Source organism: Hippocampus comes, unplaced genomic scaffold, assembly GCF_001891065.2.
Source record: "Hippocampus comes isolate QL1 unplaced genomic scaffold, H_comes_QL1_v1.1 scaffold238, whole genome shotgun sequence".
In the NCBI taxonomy this organism is placed as follows: Eukaryota; Metazoa; Chordata; class Actinopteri; order Syngnathiformes; family Syngnathidae; genus Hippocampus; species Hippocampus comes.
Window position 1 is genome coordinate 132966 of NW_017806177.1, and position 17786 is coordinate 150751.

The following is a 17786-nucleotide window of genomic DNA, read 5'->3' on the forward strand; positions in this document are numbered from 1 at the left end:
CACGGGTCCTTAAAGTTCATAAAAATCCATAAAAAAGAAGTTGTAAAATTATGTTCTTAATTGTCCTTAATTTTCAGGGAACGCTTCGAAAATAAATAAAAATCCTTAATTTATTTTTATTCAAAAATAAATTGTAGTTTTATATTTTCTAAATTTAATTTTTTTTAGTGTACTTTATTTGAGAATGAATTCAAGTTCTGTAATACAGGTAGGAAAATGAAAATTTGACCGACAGTATGTCAAATAAAGGGTTAGCTGATTGCCCCTAAAAATAGAGATGTGCCCTTCCTTTGGCAGCAATGATTTGAACACCAGCTCAGTGATATGAGGCTTTCTGTTCAGCCCGCATATTGCTGAGCGGGCATTAAATCCACTGTGAATCCCCTGCTGAATGGAGAAAAAATCCTTAAAAATGGCTAAATTAGCCCTCAAAATTCCTTAAAAGGTCCATAAATGAAAAGCAAGTGGAAGAGTGGGAACCCTGTGGAACCCCCAATTTGCAGGCAAGGGCATGCGGACCGGGCCATTGAAATACATTGCGATTAATTGATTCATAATTATTTTTTTTAACCCAAAACAATTTTCCAATCACTCTCATAAACCTCCAAAATACGGCGATATGAAAGCGCACAACTACACAACAGTCATGTTTGGGAGAGTTTTCCCACTGAATATGTGAACATACCTTCCACTGGAAAAAAAAAAAAGAGGCTGGGGTCCACTGCTCTTAATCCTTGAGGGGAAATGGCTTGTCGCACATTGACACAAAATGGAGGTTACGCTGCACGAGCCGCTGTCCCCAATGTGACCACATGGCCATTTTGTATTATTCACATTGTAGCAAAAAAAAAAAAAAAAAATCATTCACAATTTTCTGCACACCGATGTATTTTGCCACTCGAAAAACATTCCATGAGGGGTTGAACACCCTTATCATTCCCAGTTGATGTCGAAACTTTATTGTTCTTAGCTGTACTCTCACCACATTCCGCCCTGGACAAATGGCGATTTTATCCTGCTGGACAGATAAATTCATCTTTTCATTGTTGACATCACAGCCCTTTAATAGAAATAAAAACAAAAAAAACATTGGGTGAATTTTAATCCTTTTATCCAAGATGTATAATTCTTTAGGGCGGCATAGTGCAGGGTTCGATTTCGGGGTACGGCCTTCCTGTGTGGAGTTTGCCTGTTCTCCCCATGACTGCGTGGGTTTTCTCCGGGTTACAAAATGGACGGATGGATATAACGCTTTCAGTCAAATGGTTGTTGTTGATAGGCTCTTCTTGTTATGTTTTTTTCAGCACTTATGTGTCCAATACTGGAGCCTAACTCTCCATATATAGCCCATCAATTTTTACATGCTCTCCTATGCTGTCATTTTTTTTGTAATTGTTGAAGCTATTTTGTTTTTGTAAGAGAAACGTTTTGGCGGCTGATAGAGGCTCGTGCCTTTGTAAAGACAGAATAATAAAGTTTGTACTTTTTTCTTTTTTTTTCCAAACGTGTATGTCTTGCTGCATTCTTTAAGTGCATTTTTTAAAATATGTCTGCTTACATTCCTGAAGTGCAAAACAAATTTCTGCAGCTTAACGGTCCCTGTTGAGCGTTGCAATGATTTAGTGCGATGGTGTACAAAAGAGCTCGATTCATTAGTCATAAAAATTGCATTTTAATTCCTGTACTTAGCTTTTTCTTGTGAAAGTGGAACATAATTACTGTTAAGGGAAAAAAGTGATTGAAGCTAACAAATCTCATAAAATCCAATCTTATTTTTATCATTTGCTTTTTTTCCCTAATTAAATACATTTTTTTTCCTGAAATTGCAAAATTGTGACTTTTCTTGAATTTAGTCATGCTTTAACTCTTTTGCCCATTTTGTTTCGCCATTACTACTCCCTCTTAGTTCTGTAAGAGGTACAGAATGTGCCATTAATTTGCGATTAATTATGAGTTAACAATGGATTTCATGCAGTTGGTTCCAAATAACAAGTGTCACTAGATTGACAACATTATTAAACACGCGTAGCAAAAATCTTGTGGTGCATGTTTCGAGGCCTGGAATGGATGTACGTCATTTTCAAATCACTTCAAAGGGGAAAATTGACTTGATGCAATTATCATTCAAATTGTAAAGCGCACTGCTTGTACCATTGTTTTTTTGGTAGTTAATAAAAACAAATGAACTAAATAAGACTAAGATTGAAAAAAACATTTTTATGAAAAAAATGAAAACAGAAATGCTTAAAACAAACACTAACTGAAACTAGCTTCTTTTTCAATGGCTTTATTTTGGTCTTGACGTACATTCATTAGCGTGTTGGCTTCACAGTCCACATGTGCGGGCTTTAATTGCAGCTCCAGTCTTCCTGTGTGGAGTTTGCATGTTTTCCCCATCCTAGTGTGGGTTTTCTCCGGGTACTCTGGTTTCCTCCCACATTCCAAAAACATGCATGGCAGGTCAATGGCACCCTATAAATTGTCCCTAGGTGCGAGGGTGAGCGCGGATGGTTGTTTGTCTCTGTGTGCCGTGCGATTGGCTGACAACCGGTTCAGGGTGTACCCCGCCTACTGCCGGAAGGTGGTTGGGATCGGCTCTTGTGAGGATAAGCGGATCAGAAAATGGATGGATAGACGTACAGTATATCCATACTGGATAAGGGAGTTCCAAACGTCCTTTGAGAATTGTACTTATTTACAGAATACTTGGTGACTTTTTTTTTTTATCTTGCACTTGACAAATACTTCATGTGCAATATTTAAAAAAAGAAAAACTAATACTAAAAGGAATAAAAAGTCAACTAAAACAGCTAATTAAAACAAGCTGGAATTTACTCCCTAAAGTCAAAATGAAATAAAAATGAACTGTCATAAAACAAAAAAATCCCAGCTTGCTTTGTACACGTACAGGCTCCCTTTTGGGATTGCAGTGACACTAACAACAGCAACAACACCACCACACACACACAGCTGCTGCCAGTCTCCAGGCCCCGCCCCTTCTGCCTGCCTGCCCTTTAACCTTCCCTCCTTGGTATATATAGTGCGTGCGGGACTATGAGAGGTCTCCTGGCCGCCACCATGAAGGGTAGCATCATCTCCGTCTGCTGCTTCGTCTCCCTGCTGCTTTTGCAGGCCACGGCAGGTAAGACCTCCTAACAGCACCCTTCTTCTTCTTGTCAATGCGCACACGTGGGTCATATGACTGCAATGTGATTGACAGTGTGCGCGTTCCATCTAGAAACTTCCACTGTGGCTCAGTTACAAGACAGCTTGGCGGCGGAATGCCACCATGAGGCGCTATTTAAACTCCGTGTAGATTTATGTATTTGCCGAGACTTCCGCTGCCATCCCCCTCCCCTGCTGTCATAATAGCGTCGAGGGGGATCGCAGCTACTTCTAGATGGTCTTTCTAACATTGGCGTGTCACACTTGCGCCCGCAGTCTCAAGCCATCCACACAGGGCCGTGCCCTTGTGCGTCACCCTTGCCCGTCCTTGGGATGGCGTTGAGCTTCCGAGCAGCCCATCGCCAGGGCCTTTTTATTCCAGGCGGCAGTCAGGTGTCTAAGATTGGAAGGCGTCCTGAAACCTAACACTGTAGTCCACTATAGTTCCTCCTCCCACCCTGGCCTCCCCATTGCTAGCCTTTAGAGACGCTGCACAGCTGCTGCCACTCTGCACTGTCACAATCACAATTTATTCCCAGCCGTTGGCCATATAGGGACATGCCTTCTCCCGGCAGGAGGGGCTACACTAGATGTGCATGCCCGCTCGGCCGCAGTGCCATACAGGTGTCTCGAGCCCACGCCCTCCACCTTATTCCCCCATTCGTGCTGCTTGCCTATACCAATGTCATACCATTGGGGAAAAGCATTCAAGGCTATCGTATAGCATCGCTTTGAAGAAGTCAAAAGAAGACTTGCTCGCATCGTCCTTCTAATTAGAGGCCACTCTCAGATGTGGGAACACTGTTTATATATATTTTGAAAACAAGCAAAAACAATTAAAAAATCATTTGGTATCAGACATACAATAAGATCATAAGTTTTAAGCCTTTCATGCACCCTGGAATCTAATAACATGATCGTTGAATTGAATTGAATACAACTTTATTGTCAAATGTGCTGTACGTATGTGTAACATACAGCACCAATGAAAATTCTTCCCTCTCAACATAAAACAAGAGGACATAAGCTGTCCACTGGAGTTACCGCTGTCCCTGAAAGGGTTAAATTGGTGTTTGGAAGAAAAAAAAATAAGTATTGGTGATTGCTACAGCAACTGCAAGACAATATTCACAAAAAGAACATCTTTATTTTTCTTAAATAAGATTTTTTTTTTAAAAAGCATTACGGAAATGCTCATATAAAAGCATCTGCCGCTGACTAAAGACTGATGTGTTTATGGTAAGCACTGGTTACTTGGATGACTTTTCCACTCCAACAAGATTCCTTGGCACTGTCCAAGATGTCATATAAATGCGGCTATTTGCTTGGATGAGGAGGTAGCATCGTGTCTTTTCCTTTCTTGTTCTGTTCACGGCATCGTCCTGCCCCTTTGATTAGCAGCACCGGCACCATTATGTAACCTCCATTGGAAAATTGATGTCTACCAAGGGTGGAAGTGGAAAATTAAAGGTGCTGAGCCTTCCATATGAGCCCCCCCCCCAAGTGGAATGTGGAATGAGCGGGAGATCCCTATGACGGCAGTCATGGAGTGAGGGCTTGCCGATCCAGATTTTCCTCCTTGCTCCTTGTCTTTTAGTTTCAGTCAAAAAAGTTTACTTAAGAGTGCAGGACGGTATAGCAACAAGTAGCTGCTTGTTGGATGGTGAACAATTCACCAGAAAAGAGGCCTCAAGGTCTTTCATTGTCGGTGCCAGTTGAAGTTTACTTTCTAAAACTAAACCTAAATCCATTGCACTGTAGGTGGGCTAACTCTGACTTTCTATTATTGTGGCTTTTTTTTTTCATTGTCCAGCTGTTAACTTTTTTTTTTTAGACTTATTAGTTCATGACTTTAATCATCACTTCATTGCACCTGACCGGAAATTAACACTTTTTTTGTGATAAATTAGCTTTGCACACAAAAAGTCAAAGAAAAGGGAAAACATAGTTGTAGAGATGATGCTTTAGATTCAAGATGTGACGACTGTACATCCACCCCATCACATCACTTGATGCAGCCCACTCTGGCAAATCGCGTTTCTTTGAAGTTCCTTGACAAACGGATTTCTTTTTAGTAAAAAATCTTGCTATTTTCATTCAATCCAAACAAATATTTCAAGCATGCATTTTCCCCAAATGCCTCTTAACATTAATTGGACAACATATTTGTACTTAAATATTTGCTAGCCATTTTTTCCATGACTCCTGAAAATACATACAGTAGACAACATTTCGAATGCAAGGCCATTTTGTGGTAATATAATGAGGTAATTCAACAATTTTTTCGAGGCTTGAACAGATTAATGACAGTTGCATTCATTTCAAGAGTGATAGATGATTTGAGTATGTCAAAGCACCACTGTACGTTCTTCCAGTGTCATATCAGTGACGTTTTTTGCGCCCCCTTGTGGCGAAGCCCTCGAACTTAATCGTCAAACTGCTCTCACGCTTCCTGTCACCGTTTCTCGAGCAGATGGACCTTTTTCAACGCTCAAGTTCATAAAAACACGTCCAAAGTCAAGCTAGTCAAAGGCTAGCTGCCATTCAAGCTAAGACCGCTAGCGGTGATGGCATCGCGCACAGCTTTTAAATGGCACTTTGACTCTCAGCTCTTTCGTTGCACCGCGTTTTAACACCACCAACGTTAAGACGCGCAAATAGAGGCTTAAAGACAAGCCACCCCCTCCCAAGGACAGCAATGGCGTCTTCTGATGTCAGATCAACACCTCGGCGGCGAGAGCCTTCGCCCTTTGTTACTTTGTGGGTGACGTAAGGCGCTCCATTAGGGCCAGTAGCATCGTTTCGTTGGAGAGGAAGTATTTCTGTGCACACGGAAGTAGAAGAAGTGGAATTAATATTGAGTGGATGTCTCCCTAGTTGTCCACACACAGAGAGTCCAAACTTAAAATAGGAAGCCCTCCACCTCCTCCGATGTGTCTGCCTCTTGACCCATTGTGAGGCTATTTCTGACCTACGGGGGAGTACCAGCTCCATAAGCAGGGCCACCTGTTACCGTCCGAGCGTGGCCTCTCCTCATCACGACACGTGGGAGCACACGTCTATACACGGCCCGCCGCCGTGCCACGTCGTTCTAAAAACATTCAGCTCGCAAAGGCCCACAATATTTAAAAGGGGCATATTCTGGGAAATGGGCTTTTTGATGTCTTGCGTGCAAATCGTTGGGTTTCTGGCGTGCCCGTCTACCCATCAAGAGTAAAAGTCCAATTATCTCTTTCCGAAAATGTGTCAGTCAACGATAATGGCTCTTGACGTGATCATCTAGGCCAGGGATGGGCAATTGGGGGCCACATGCGGCACACTCTGAGTGGCCCCTTGTTGAATTATTTTTAAATACACTGGTACCTCTACTTACGCAATTAATTGGTTCTGGAAGAAATTTCTTTACTAGAAAATTTTGTAAGTTCAGATGCATTTTCCATGTAAATGCCCTAATTCGTTCCAAGCCCCCAACAAACCCCCCCAAATTCAGACAAAGATGTTTCCTAAAGCATAAAAATGCATCAAAATATGTAACAAATATATGTTTACAATTAGATTATTGCAAAATAAATGAGAGTTGTGCAAAATGTAAAAAACAAAGAATAGAGTAAAGAATAAAAATGATGGTCATTGAAGTCTTAACTGTGTCCTCATCATTTTTTTGCCCTCTTTAGTCCACATTCAAGGCAAACATCAGCAGAGTGAGCGATCGCCCGACTGGTTAACACTTTTTCTGGGTGATTCACTTTTACGTAAAACTATCAACAACAACGCCTCGCGGACCGAGAGGCATAATGACGAGGACGCTGCATAGACACACATCTATCTACTCATATAGACTCGTAAGGTAGAGGTCCCTCTTAGCCAATGGGATGCCAGCAAGATGCTCGGTAATAGCCAATGGCAGAGCAGCTATAAGTATGTTGCGTTCAGGAAACTCGGAGCTGCGACTAGCAAGTCATCCTGTATTTTTACCTTTCGTATCTTGAAATTTCTTTCATAACAAGAGGCAATATTTTCCTGCTGAGACGTTTCATAACTTGAAAATTTCATATGAAGAGACATTCGTAAGTAGAGGTACCACTGTCTGTATTTTATCTCTTTGTTGTGTAGTGTCTCTGTTTTTTTTTTTTTTTTTAATTTTACAACCCACCTCTTCAAATCACTGATCAATATACAGTGTACTTTTTCCACGACAAACGGGATGAAATGGGTGAAACAATTCTACGGAAAAACAGGAACAAATCCCAAATCTGAAAACAGGCTGGCAGGAAAAAATGCTAATTCTCAGGCATGATTACACAGTAATTTTTAGTGGTGATATCAACACTCACCACTAGATGGAAGACATGTCTTAGTTGTGCAACACCTGCCCCTCTCAGGGCAGTTGTTGCAGATTTGCAACAACTAAGTATCAGATTTTGCCTGTTACGAGAACTTAATTTGAGCCTCAGAGGGATTTTTTACTGCCTTATACTGCGATGTGGTTAGGCCACATAATTTTTTGCAGATTTGGAATGAGATGCAGGACAACCATAATACCTCAATAATAATAACATTTTTAGAGTTAATTTGGGTGAAATAATGTACAAAATGAGTTCTTCAACTTATTGTTGGTTTCTTGTTGAGCAGTTTTGTGCTGTTCTTGAATGGTATCGTTTTTAGGCAAGAGAGCCCTTTTCGCTGAAAAAAAAATATACAAATGTGTTAATTACATTCTTGTTTTCTTCAATCCATGTGTTGTTGGGTTAGGATAGTGGCTTGCAACACCTGCCCCTCTCAGGGCAGTTGTTGCAGATTTGCAACAACTAAGTATCAGATTTTGCCTGTTACGAGAACTTAATTTGAGCCTCAGAGGGATTTTTTACTGCCTTATACTGCGATGTCGTTAGGCCACATAATTTTTTGCAGATTTGGAATGAGATGCAGGACAACCATAGTACCTCAATAATAATAACATTTTTAGAGTTAATTTGGGTGAAATAATGTACAAAATGAGTTCTTCAACTTATTGTTGGTTTCTTGTTGAGCAGTTTTGTGCTGTTCTTGAATGTTATCGTTTTTAGGCAAGAGAGCCCTTTGCACTGAAAAAAATATACAAATGTGTTTATTACATTCTTGTTTGCTTCAATCCATGTGTTGTTGGGTTAGGATAGTGGCTCTTTTATTCATACATTGAAATTGTATTCTCAATAATGAAATCTATTCTGAGCACATATTTTGCATAACAACATATTTTGTTTGAATTTGAAGGAGCTTTTTTTTTTTATATACATCTGGTTAGGAAGCGTGTGGTCCTATGTGCCCCCTCCTCTGCAATATTTTAGTTGCCCAGAGCCACTTTCATGTGACTACTTGGGTTGAACAATTTTGGGAGGTTTTTTTTTTTTTTTTTTTTGGTGAATCAACAGGAACGAACCAGGGATTAGCTGAACAGCATTAGCCTCTGCTAAGTGGTATACTTGACTGAAGTCGTTGCCACGGTGGCAATACTGATGGTATTCGCTTTTGGGGATGTGTCTGCCGCACATATTTTGCATAACAACATATTTTGTTTGTATTTGAAATAGCTTTTTTTTTAATATATACATCTGGTTAGGAAGTGTGTGGTCCTATGTGCCCCCTCATCTGCAATATTTTACTTGCCCAGAGCCACTTTCATGTGACTGCTTGGGTTGAACAATTTCGGGAGTTTTTGTTTTTTTTTTTTTGGGTGAATCAACCAGGGATTAGCTGAACAGCGTTAGCCTCTGCTAAGTGGTATACTTGACTGAAGTCGTTGCCACGGTGGCAATACTGATGGTATTCGCTTTTGGGGATGTGTCTGCCACATGTGCCACATAGACGCAAAGTCCTGTCTTGTCTCGTGAGAATACTTTTGTCTTTATGAGCCTCTACATGTCTGAGCCTGACATTTTTGGCTCTGCTAACGCATGTAAAAGCTGTCAATCATTCTTATTGTGCTATTTTGTCCAAAAAAAGGTCACAGGTCATTACGACACCTAGAAACTGTTTTCAATTGTCAAAACAAAAAAAAAAAAGCATCATTCGTCTCCTGTAATTAGTTTGATCAGAGAAATAATTTAAAAACAGGATAGGAAAAAGATTTAGCTTTAAATAGATCCATTTGAATGTGGTTAAATTTAGACAAATTCTCTGTCCCTCATCCAGTGGAACCCCCACAAACCTGCCAGTTGCTCGTGGTGGTCACTCTAATTTAATTTACCTTCACCGTGCAGCAGTGCAACCTGATCCCACGGGGTTTTAGTTTAAAGGCTGCTCTAAGGGTTCGCGTATCCATCCGCTGCATAAGAATGTATTTATCTGCCTCTGCTTGATCAAGTCATGGGCGATTTTTCTTTTAATGTAATTGACACACAGCAGACAAGAGTAAAAAAAATATATTTTTAAACGGATTAAAAATTACAATGTGTGGTGTACTTGGATGACCAATCACAATCTGTAACTTGGCCAAAGGATTTTGTGATTGTAAATATTAAATAGGTTGAACTTTTCCAATCTGAGTCTCCAAGCAGATTGGAGAGGATGATCACTTTGAATGAACACCACACCACAGATAGTCAGGATCATTTTTCAAAGAGATGCAATAATCGGGCCTCTGCTGACTTTGATTGCAAGGAAGAAATCGGGCTCAAATTTGGCCGATTAATGTGGTGTAACTATACACCACTTTAAACACCACCTGCCTCACTGAATTGACATCAAATGTAACAAGAATGTGAAGATTACATTTCATTTAACCCTTTCGGGGACAGCGATCACAACAGTGGACAGTTTATAGGTTACTGGTTATCATTATTGGTGCATAAAAGGGTTACATTTCATTTTTAATGTTTTACTTTGTAAAATAAACAGTGCTTATTATGATCATGGTTAATGCAGAGCCTCAATAGAAACATTAAGTAAGATAAAAATCAAGTACTTATCAACATATTTTTGTATTTAATAAAGAATTGCGAAACAAGTGCCAGAACCGTTTTTGAAGTAGTTTATGTAAGCGTGCTTCAGTTTAATTTCCTTTTCCATTCTTAAGGGGCCCTGATGATGATGATGATTTGAATCCATTTTTCGGATCATTCGTTGTTCTTTTATTACTATCAACTGTATTTTTTATGAAGTAAGATATTGTAGAGTTCAAATTCTCTTATTCGTAAACACCTGACAATTTTTTCTTTGCGGGGGGCGGGGGATAGAATGGAAAAATGGAAATTCCATTCATTTCAGTTCGGAAAATTTGAGTTCAGACCTCAGAAGTCAAGATACCACTTTGGTTGGCACTCCATATTAAAAGGCCACAAATTCACTTAAATCATGTATTATACGTACATATATGAAGGCTGTATGACTATATGGTGTAAATTTTACATACATTACCCACCACATTATGTTGAATCCGCTTCCAAAAGATGACGGTGAGCTTCTAAAGTTGAGACATGACTCGGGCTTGAACATTCCATCCGGTTGTGCCGATGCCTGCCAGAATGTTTTCCGCTAGTGAATGCCGTTGTGTGGCAACGGCCTCGGCGACAACACATGGTCCCGGGCCCCAAATGTCGGGTGTTCAACTCCCCTGGCGCCTGCGGGCTTCGTTTTGCGCGCTGATGCAAGGCCCTGCCCTCCGCGAGCAACAAGGCCCTTTGATCTATCTCGATGTAGAGTAGTTCGGAAGGCCTCAACACGTTGACTTGAGGTCCACTCAGGAGGCCCGCGTGAAAAGATACGCACGTGTGCTTGGGAAGGATATGATCAAGGGTTTTTGGAGTGAGCACTGTGTTCTACAGGTGGACACCTCTCATATGGTGTCAACTTATGAAGTGAGCCGTCTAACGGTTGGTATGGTCTAATATATGGAACACGATGATACAGAATGGTGCAGTATGATACGGTCCCAAATATTTGATACAATATGATATGATACGGTACAGTAACAATATGGTACTGCAGTGTGATTTGGGACACTATAATACAACGTCATCTGGTATGTTACGGTACAATACAGCACGACATACGTGGCAATACTTGATATTACATGGAACGAAATATGATATGGTCCTGAATGATACGATATAATTATGACAGGGATGAAGGATGGATGAATGATATTATACTGTATGATACGCTGCAGGTCTATGTATGATATCATGTGGTGCAGTCCAATTCTCTATGCTATTGAACGACTATTATGCACTATGGTACAATACAATATGGCAGAGCAAGATATGGTGGAATATGGCATGACATGCAATCTGGACCAAAATGATACGGTATAGTACAAAATGATGCCATTAAATGGTACAACATATGGTACAGTGTGGTATAATCTGCTATGGTACAGTAAAATGTGATACGGTCCAAGCTATATAATGTAATCCAAGATGATAGTGGACAGTCTGATTTGATGTTACCGTATGTGTTATAGTACAATATATGGTATACATTTTGATTTGGGCGTAGTATGGTGTAGTACAGTACAGTACAATAAGGTATAATTTGGAATTAAATCAGACTATAAAATACGTTACGGTACAATATGATATGGTATGATACGGTAGAGTACAATATGGTACCATGAAATGGTATTATATAATATGGTATGGTCTAATACAGTATGGTACAAGATAATAAGATATGATTTAATACAAATATGCCACAATCTTTTTTAGCAAAGCTTCCATCTGACTGCTGTATGTTACGGTTGCTAACTACATGACTCTTTTGCTTTTATTCTGGTCCCTCTCTCGTCTCCCTCTTGTTTCTCTTGTTGTCACGTTGTATTATTGGAAACATTAGCCAGGCTTATTTTTAGCAGCTTGACTTAGGGAGAATCAGCGGTGCCCCCGTCCTTCCTCGACGAACTTACGCCACACCTAAAAGCTGCCATTGGATGTGCACCTACTGCATGTTTGGCTCATGTCGGCCAGACTTTCCCCTACCGCGCCTCGCCATGCTCAACTTCCCGAATCTCTCTCTCTCTCTCTCTCTCTCTCTCTCTCTCTCTCTCTCTCTCTCTCTCTCTCTCTCTCTCTCTCACATACCCCCCCACCCCCCACACACACACACACCTCGGTTTGCCTGAGGCGTGCTAAAACCTGTGCACACAATGCCTCCCTCCACCATAGTCTGTGGTGTGAGGCTAAGTATAGCTGAGAAAAGACAGATGAGGGCACATCATCGCGCTCTCTTATCTTTGCTGTAAAGCCCATTGTGATACCAAACAAATGTCTGTTTATTTTCAGGAGGTTGCTTTCTAAATTAAGAGCGGCGCGTAATAACAGCTGTGAGCTAAGTCATCCGAGAGCTTCTAAACTGGACGTGACACGAGGGATTCTCTCACTCCCCTTTACATGTGCGCTCACTGGGCACTTGATTAGGTACAGCCGTACGAACTGTACGGACAGTTAGAGCTCAGAGGAAGATTATGCAAATTTGCATTCTGTTTGATATCATGGGGGCAGCATGGTGGATTAGAAGTTATCTGGTTCAGGGTTCGAGTCTACCGCCAGCCTTTCTACATGTGGAGTTTGTATGTTCCTCCTTACGTGGGTTTTCTAGTTTCCTGCCACATTTCAAAAACGTGCATATTAGCTCTCGGGAATTGTCCGTAGGTTTGAATGTGAGCGTGAATGGTTGTTTGTCTATCGATTAGCTGACGACCAGTTGACCTCGTGCCTCAACTCACCTTGGATTGGCCCCAATGTCACTATCCACCGAATGCCACCCCACGTTGCACTTGCCAATATCCTCCACTTTTAATGAGGATAAGCGGTCCAGAAAATGGATGGATGAACACTTCTCTTACACTCTAAATCAAAATTTACAAGCACAAGCATCATCCCCACCCCTTCAAAAGTATTAACAAGGCCATCTGTTTTGTGGTTGGAAATGTAAATTTAACAGACAAATATCTGACAAGAGATCAGCAATTCATTTCCAGGAATCTATATGTGGATTGGTGATGAATCCGTCGGACCCGAGAGCTTCGTACGAGTGGAAAACAAGCAATTGGGTAGCGGAGAAAAGACCATTTGGAATGAGTAAATCAATAAACTCTTGCTCTACCGAAAAACGGGCATCCAGGAGGTGAAACGAGGAAAATACTAGATGCTGGCAACAACAACAACAAAAAGATGATAAAGACCCTGAAATGTTAATCATGTAAATTAAATGTGGCTTTTAGTCATCACTCACAGGACGGCCTGTGCTTTGATGCCGATGGTCAACGCGTAGTAATTTGCCTCAAGTTTTGGAACACGCTTGTACATAATTGACTTTGCTCTGTTTCACAGAAGAAGAGGAAGACTTCACGTCCGTCCTCCGAGATAAATCCCACATCGAGGAGACGCTTCGATTCGCCACAGAGGAAAAAGCAGCAGACTATGCAGGTGAGAAATTGAGCGCCCGCTCAAACGCAGCGCATCCAGCAGGTGGTGCTGTTGGGCTTGCTCTGATGAAGAAATGTGCACACCGCTCAAATCTTCGCCTCCCTCGACTAGACGCGTGATGTAATGGTGGTACCCAGTTGAACGCTGTTGCTAACGAAAACAGTAGCACTTACTAAGCTAGTGAGTCTTACCTGCCCAGTGATGAAGATTTTGTTTTCATGTCAACTGCAACTCGTAGCTTTCAATAGACGCTGATGTGATTGTGCCACACTATTGGCGTCTTTTCCCGTGGAAATGAATGCAAAGTCACCCACTGTTGTCTTGTTTCTCCAGCGGCTGTGCAGAGGCTGCGGAAGATCTACCACTCCTCCATCAAGCCCATGGAGCAGGCCTACAAGTACAACGAGCTGAGGCAACACGAGATCTCAGGTGCCACCAAAGGCCTTCAGGACGTTTATATTTGTTGTGTTGTGTGGTGAGGGTCTGTTTTCTTGGGGTTGCTATAGCGACCGGTTAGTTTGGAACACATTTTTACACCTTCAGCTATTTGATTAATTTACTTCATTCTTTGTGCTGGGGTGGGGAATGCGCAGCAGACGCGCCATACAGACTATTTAGTTTGGTCCACTTTGCTATCGTAAAAGTCTGAGAGGGTCTCAGGAATATAAATGATCATGATATATGAATTCTAGTTGTCATGAATTGAAAAATGTTCCCCACTCCTAGCACTGGATTTTCAATCATATCTTAATGTATTCAAGTGCATCTTTTCATTCCTTTCATTCCACTTACAAAAATACATTTAAAAAGTCTGTCTTTTTAAATGACTTTTCTGCATCTAAGCCTCAAAATCACTTTTTTAAAGTGTTTTTCCATAGTCAGGGCTCTAGACTGAGACTAATTCATGGTCACCCTTATTTTTCAATCCCCTTAAAAAGCAAAAAACAAATAAATAAACAAACACACAAATAAATATGGTTGGACCACAGTGCGAACAATTTTTCGAGGTGACACTCTACACTGTACCGCAACCACATGTTTAATATTTGCCTAAATGCAATGTTTATGAACAATCTGTTATACTTGTAATTCATCCGAGGTATCTCAACTCAACTCAACTTGACAGAATTTATAGAGCACTTTAAAACAGCCATCGCTCTGGATACAAAGTGTTGTACATGGAGCAAATATCACATCTACAACAATAAAACAATTAATTAATAACGAAGGCAGTAGAAAGCACAAAACAGTAAAACTAAGATCAAGTCTGAGTCATGCCGAGTCAAATGCCAAAGAATACAGATGAGTTTTGAGACGAGTTTCAATGATGGGCAGCGAGGGGGCTTGCCGAATGTTCAGTGGGAGGTCATTCCAACGAGGGGCACCAGCAACGGAAAAGGCTCGATCCCCTCTGAGCCTCCACTTAGTTCTTGGTACCTCTAATAATGTCTGGTCCGCAGACCTGGGGCGCCGAGAAGGTGCGTAGGGGCGGAGGAGCTCAGAGAAGGTGGAGCGAGGCCATTTAAAGATTTGAAAACAAATAATAGGATCTTAAAAAGAACTCTAAAATGTATAGGGCGCCAGTGAAGGGATGCCAGAGTAGGAGTTATGTGCTCCCTCTTACGGGTACCAGTCGAGAGGCGAGCAGCAGCATTCTGGACCAACTGGAGATGCTTCATGGAGGATTGGCTGACTCCAAAGTAAAGTGCATGACAGTAATGCAGCCGGTATGTCATTTATTTGTTCTACATTTCAATGCCAATATTCACTTTTCTTGAAAATAAAAAGTTATTTGCTCTTAAAAATGGATATACTTGATTTAAGATGTTAGGGATAGCATAAAAAAACAACATCAAACATATTTTCATTTCGGGGAGAATATATCGTTCTAAAAAATGTGTTACTGGGACAGACCGAGACGAGCGACCTACACCTGTCAGAAATAGAGTCAAATAGCTGCAGATGATGAATGAGTGACATCTTGAAAGTTAAGTTAAGACTCGGTAGGTTACTTAGTCAATTATTTAACAGTTAATATTGCCTCAGAAGACAGGCAGCAATTTGTGTAAAATAAGGAGTGAACCTATAACAGTGCAGTGTTGAGTGTGATGCAGTGGAAAATTTGGGTGCACCCAGTGCAAAAAGTTGGTCTCGAGCCCTGATAGTTCAAGGTATGAAAAGCAAGAGTCCAGCCAGGATCTCCCACCCATTCATACTCTTCCTCCCTGACCGTGCTCTCCTCACTCTCCTGGCTCCCCTTCCCCATCCCTCCACCTAACAGCCTACCCTGGACGAACCCTGGGCGACGCAGCCACAGGTGGGTGCGGCTGGGGCTTACCTGTGCATGGCACTGCCTCAAGTGCTCAACCCCTTCCTGGCCCACCCCTCTCATTTGCCTTGACATCACCGGCCACAATGTTAGGTACACAGTCACGTGACATCCAAAATGAGAGCGCTGTGCAGTTCTCGGACTACATCCCATTGACTTGTGCAGCCAATGTACGTTATGTTGTGGCCAGTTTAAAAGAAAAACAAATATTTCTTGTGATGGTGCAAAATGCGTGGGGCTTGCATGTGCACTTCTGGCTTGAGCAAAGTATGAATGGGTGTGGATGAAGAGACTGAAATAGTCTTGCTCATTTTTGGCTGAATTAATTGAGGTTTGGGCCAAAACGACTGAACACCAACACCAATACCTATACCCATACCCACACACAATGTCACACTGCTAGGAAAAGCGCTACTTGCATTTCAGGTTTGTGCTCCTGATTTACTGCTTTTTAGACACTATAGTGCAGCATTTAATGATGGGGAGTTTTTTCGTGCTTTTAAAACTGCTTCATAGCCTTGAATCATTTCTCTTTGCCTGCCCTGTATTGGAGCCTTCTTTAGTCTGGATCAGGGGGTGGGGAACCTACTGTGGATCTGGCCTGTCATGCAGTTCTGAAAACAAACACAATCAAAGAACAAATGGAGCAAGAACCCCAAATACAAATAAACCCACAAATACTTGTGATATGTGACATAAATTTTACATTTCTTCATTTTTCACACACACAAAACGGCCCCTGGGAAAAGGTTCCCCAACCCTATTCTGGGTTAATGCTTTATAGACCAGAAAGTATCAAAGCAAATGTGTGACATCAAATATTCATATATTATTATAATTATTCTTATTAAGTATCCATCAAACCGGTATTTAGTTTCAGGTGACAAAATAGTTTTTTCCATTATTATTCATGTTCAGGTCATAGATCACACACATGGTTCTATTGCCTTATAATTGAGGCTAAGGTGTTTAGTGAAGTACACGCGTCCAGATTTTTTGCATCAAATGCAAATTTCAAAATATCAAAAAATCAGCACATGACGAGGAAGAGATCTGCAAATGTACTCTTACTGCTCTCGTGTGTGTGTGCGCGTGAGCCTCGACACGCACATGACAACCATAGCCCTGTTCACACGGCACACATTTGGTCCGACGCTGCACCGAAATATTTTGTTGCGATATATTTTACACCGGAGCAAATTTTGTGGAGCGGTCACACGTGCAAAGCTGCTGAGCGTGACAGCTCCGGCGCAGCGTCGGAGCAGCTCCACTTGCGGTCACACGTGCAGTTTCTGTTGCGGACCAAAACGACAGGAATGCGGAAGTAAAACAGGTTCGGGTCGGGCTTCTCTCTCGTGGACTTTTATTTATTTTTCTTTTAATAAATATTATGGCGGACACTATTCTGTCCTTGCTCAGAATAGATCCACTTGTCGGCAGTCGTGGAATAAAGACGTGTTTACAGTCAATCGTGTGTGCTCCTTATGCCTGCCACAATATATGTTTTAAAAAATGTACACTAAAACGATGTGCGGATACAAAACTAAGGAATACTTGTTTTAAAACAAACAATTTCGACAAAACAGAGAATGCGCTGTAATTTAATTGCTATTTAACTGCTAAACAGGAGCGCGGTCGGCCAGACGCAGTGCGCACGTATGTTAATTTTGTTTAAACAATCCTATAGAAATAATTTCAGATATCTTTACCTATTTATTTGATTTGAATTATTCTTTTTAAAGCCTAGTAAGCCACAAGATTTATCTGCGTAATTAAGCAAATGCACATCGAGATTTCTCTTTGTCTGGCCTCTTATTCTGTATTTCAGCGTTATTTCGTTGTGCAAATGCATTGATAATGTTCATAAAAATATGTAGATTATTTTAACC

General features: G+C 41.2%; 1 protein-coding gene across 3 annotated transcripts in view; it reads left to right on the plus strand.

The window, feature by feature from the left end:
* The first annotated feature begins 3023 nt into the window (after window positions 1–3023).
* The window catches only part of srl (sarcalumenin), an 18809-nt gene continuing 4046 nt past the window's right edge, over window positions 3024–17786 (plus strand). Inside the window, exons 1-4 of one of the 3 annotated variants that reach the window (XM_019897384.1) lie at window positions 3024–3142; window positions 13473–13568; window positions 13902–13997; window positions 15850–15885. In XM_019897384.1, the coding sequence (XP_019752943.1) occupies window positions 3055–3142; window positions 13473–13568; window positions 13902–13997; window positions 15850–15885 (316 nt within the window). In that variant the 5' untranslated portion in view covers window positions 3024–3054. The remainder of the gene's footprint in view (window positions 3143–13472; window positions 13569–13901; window positions 13998–15849; window positions 15886–17786) is intronic. The other 2 variants (XM_019897385.1, XM_019897386.1) reach the window with 2 other exon arrangements.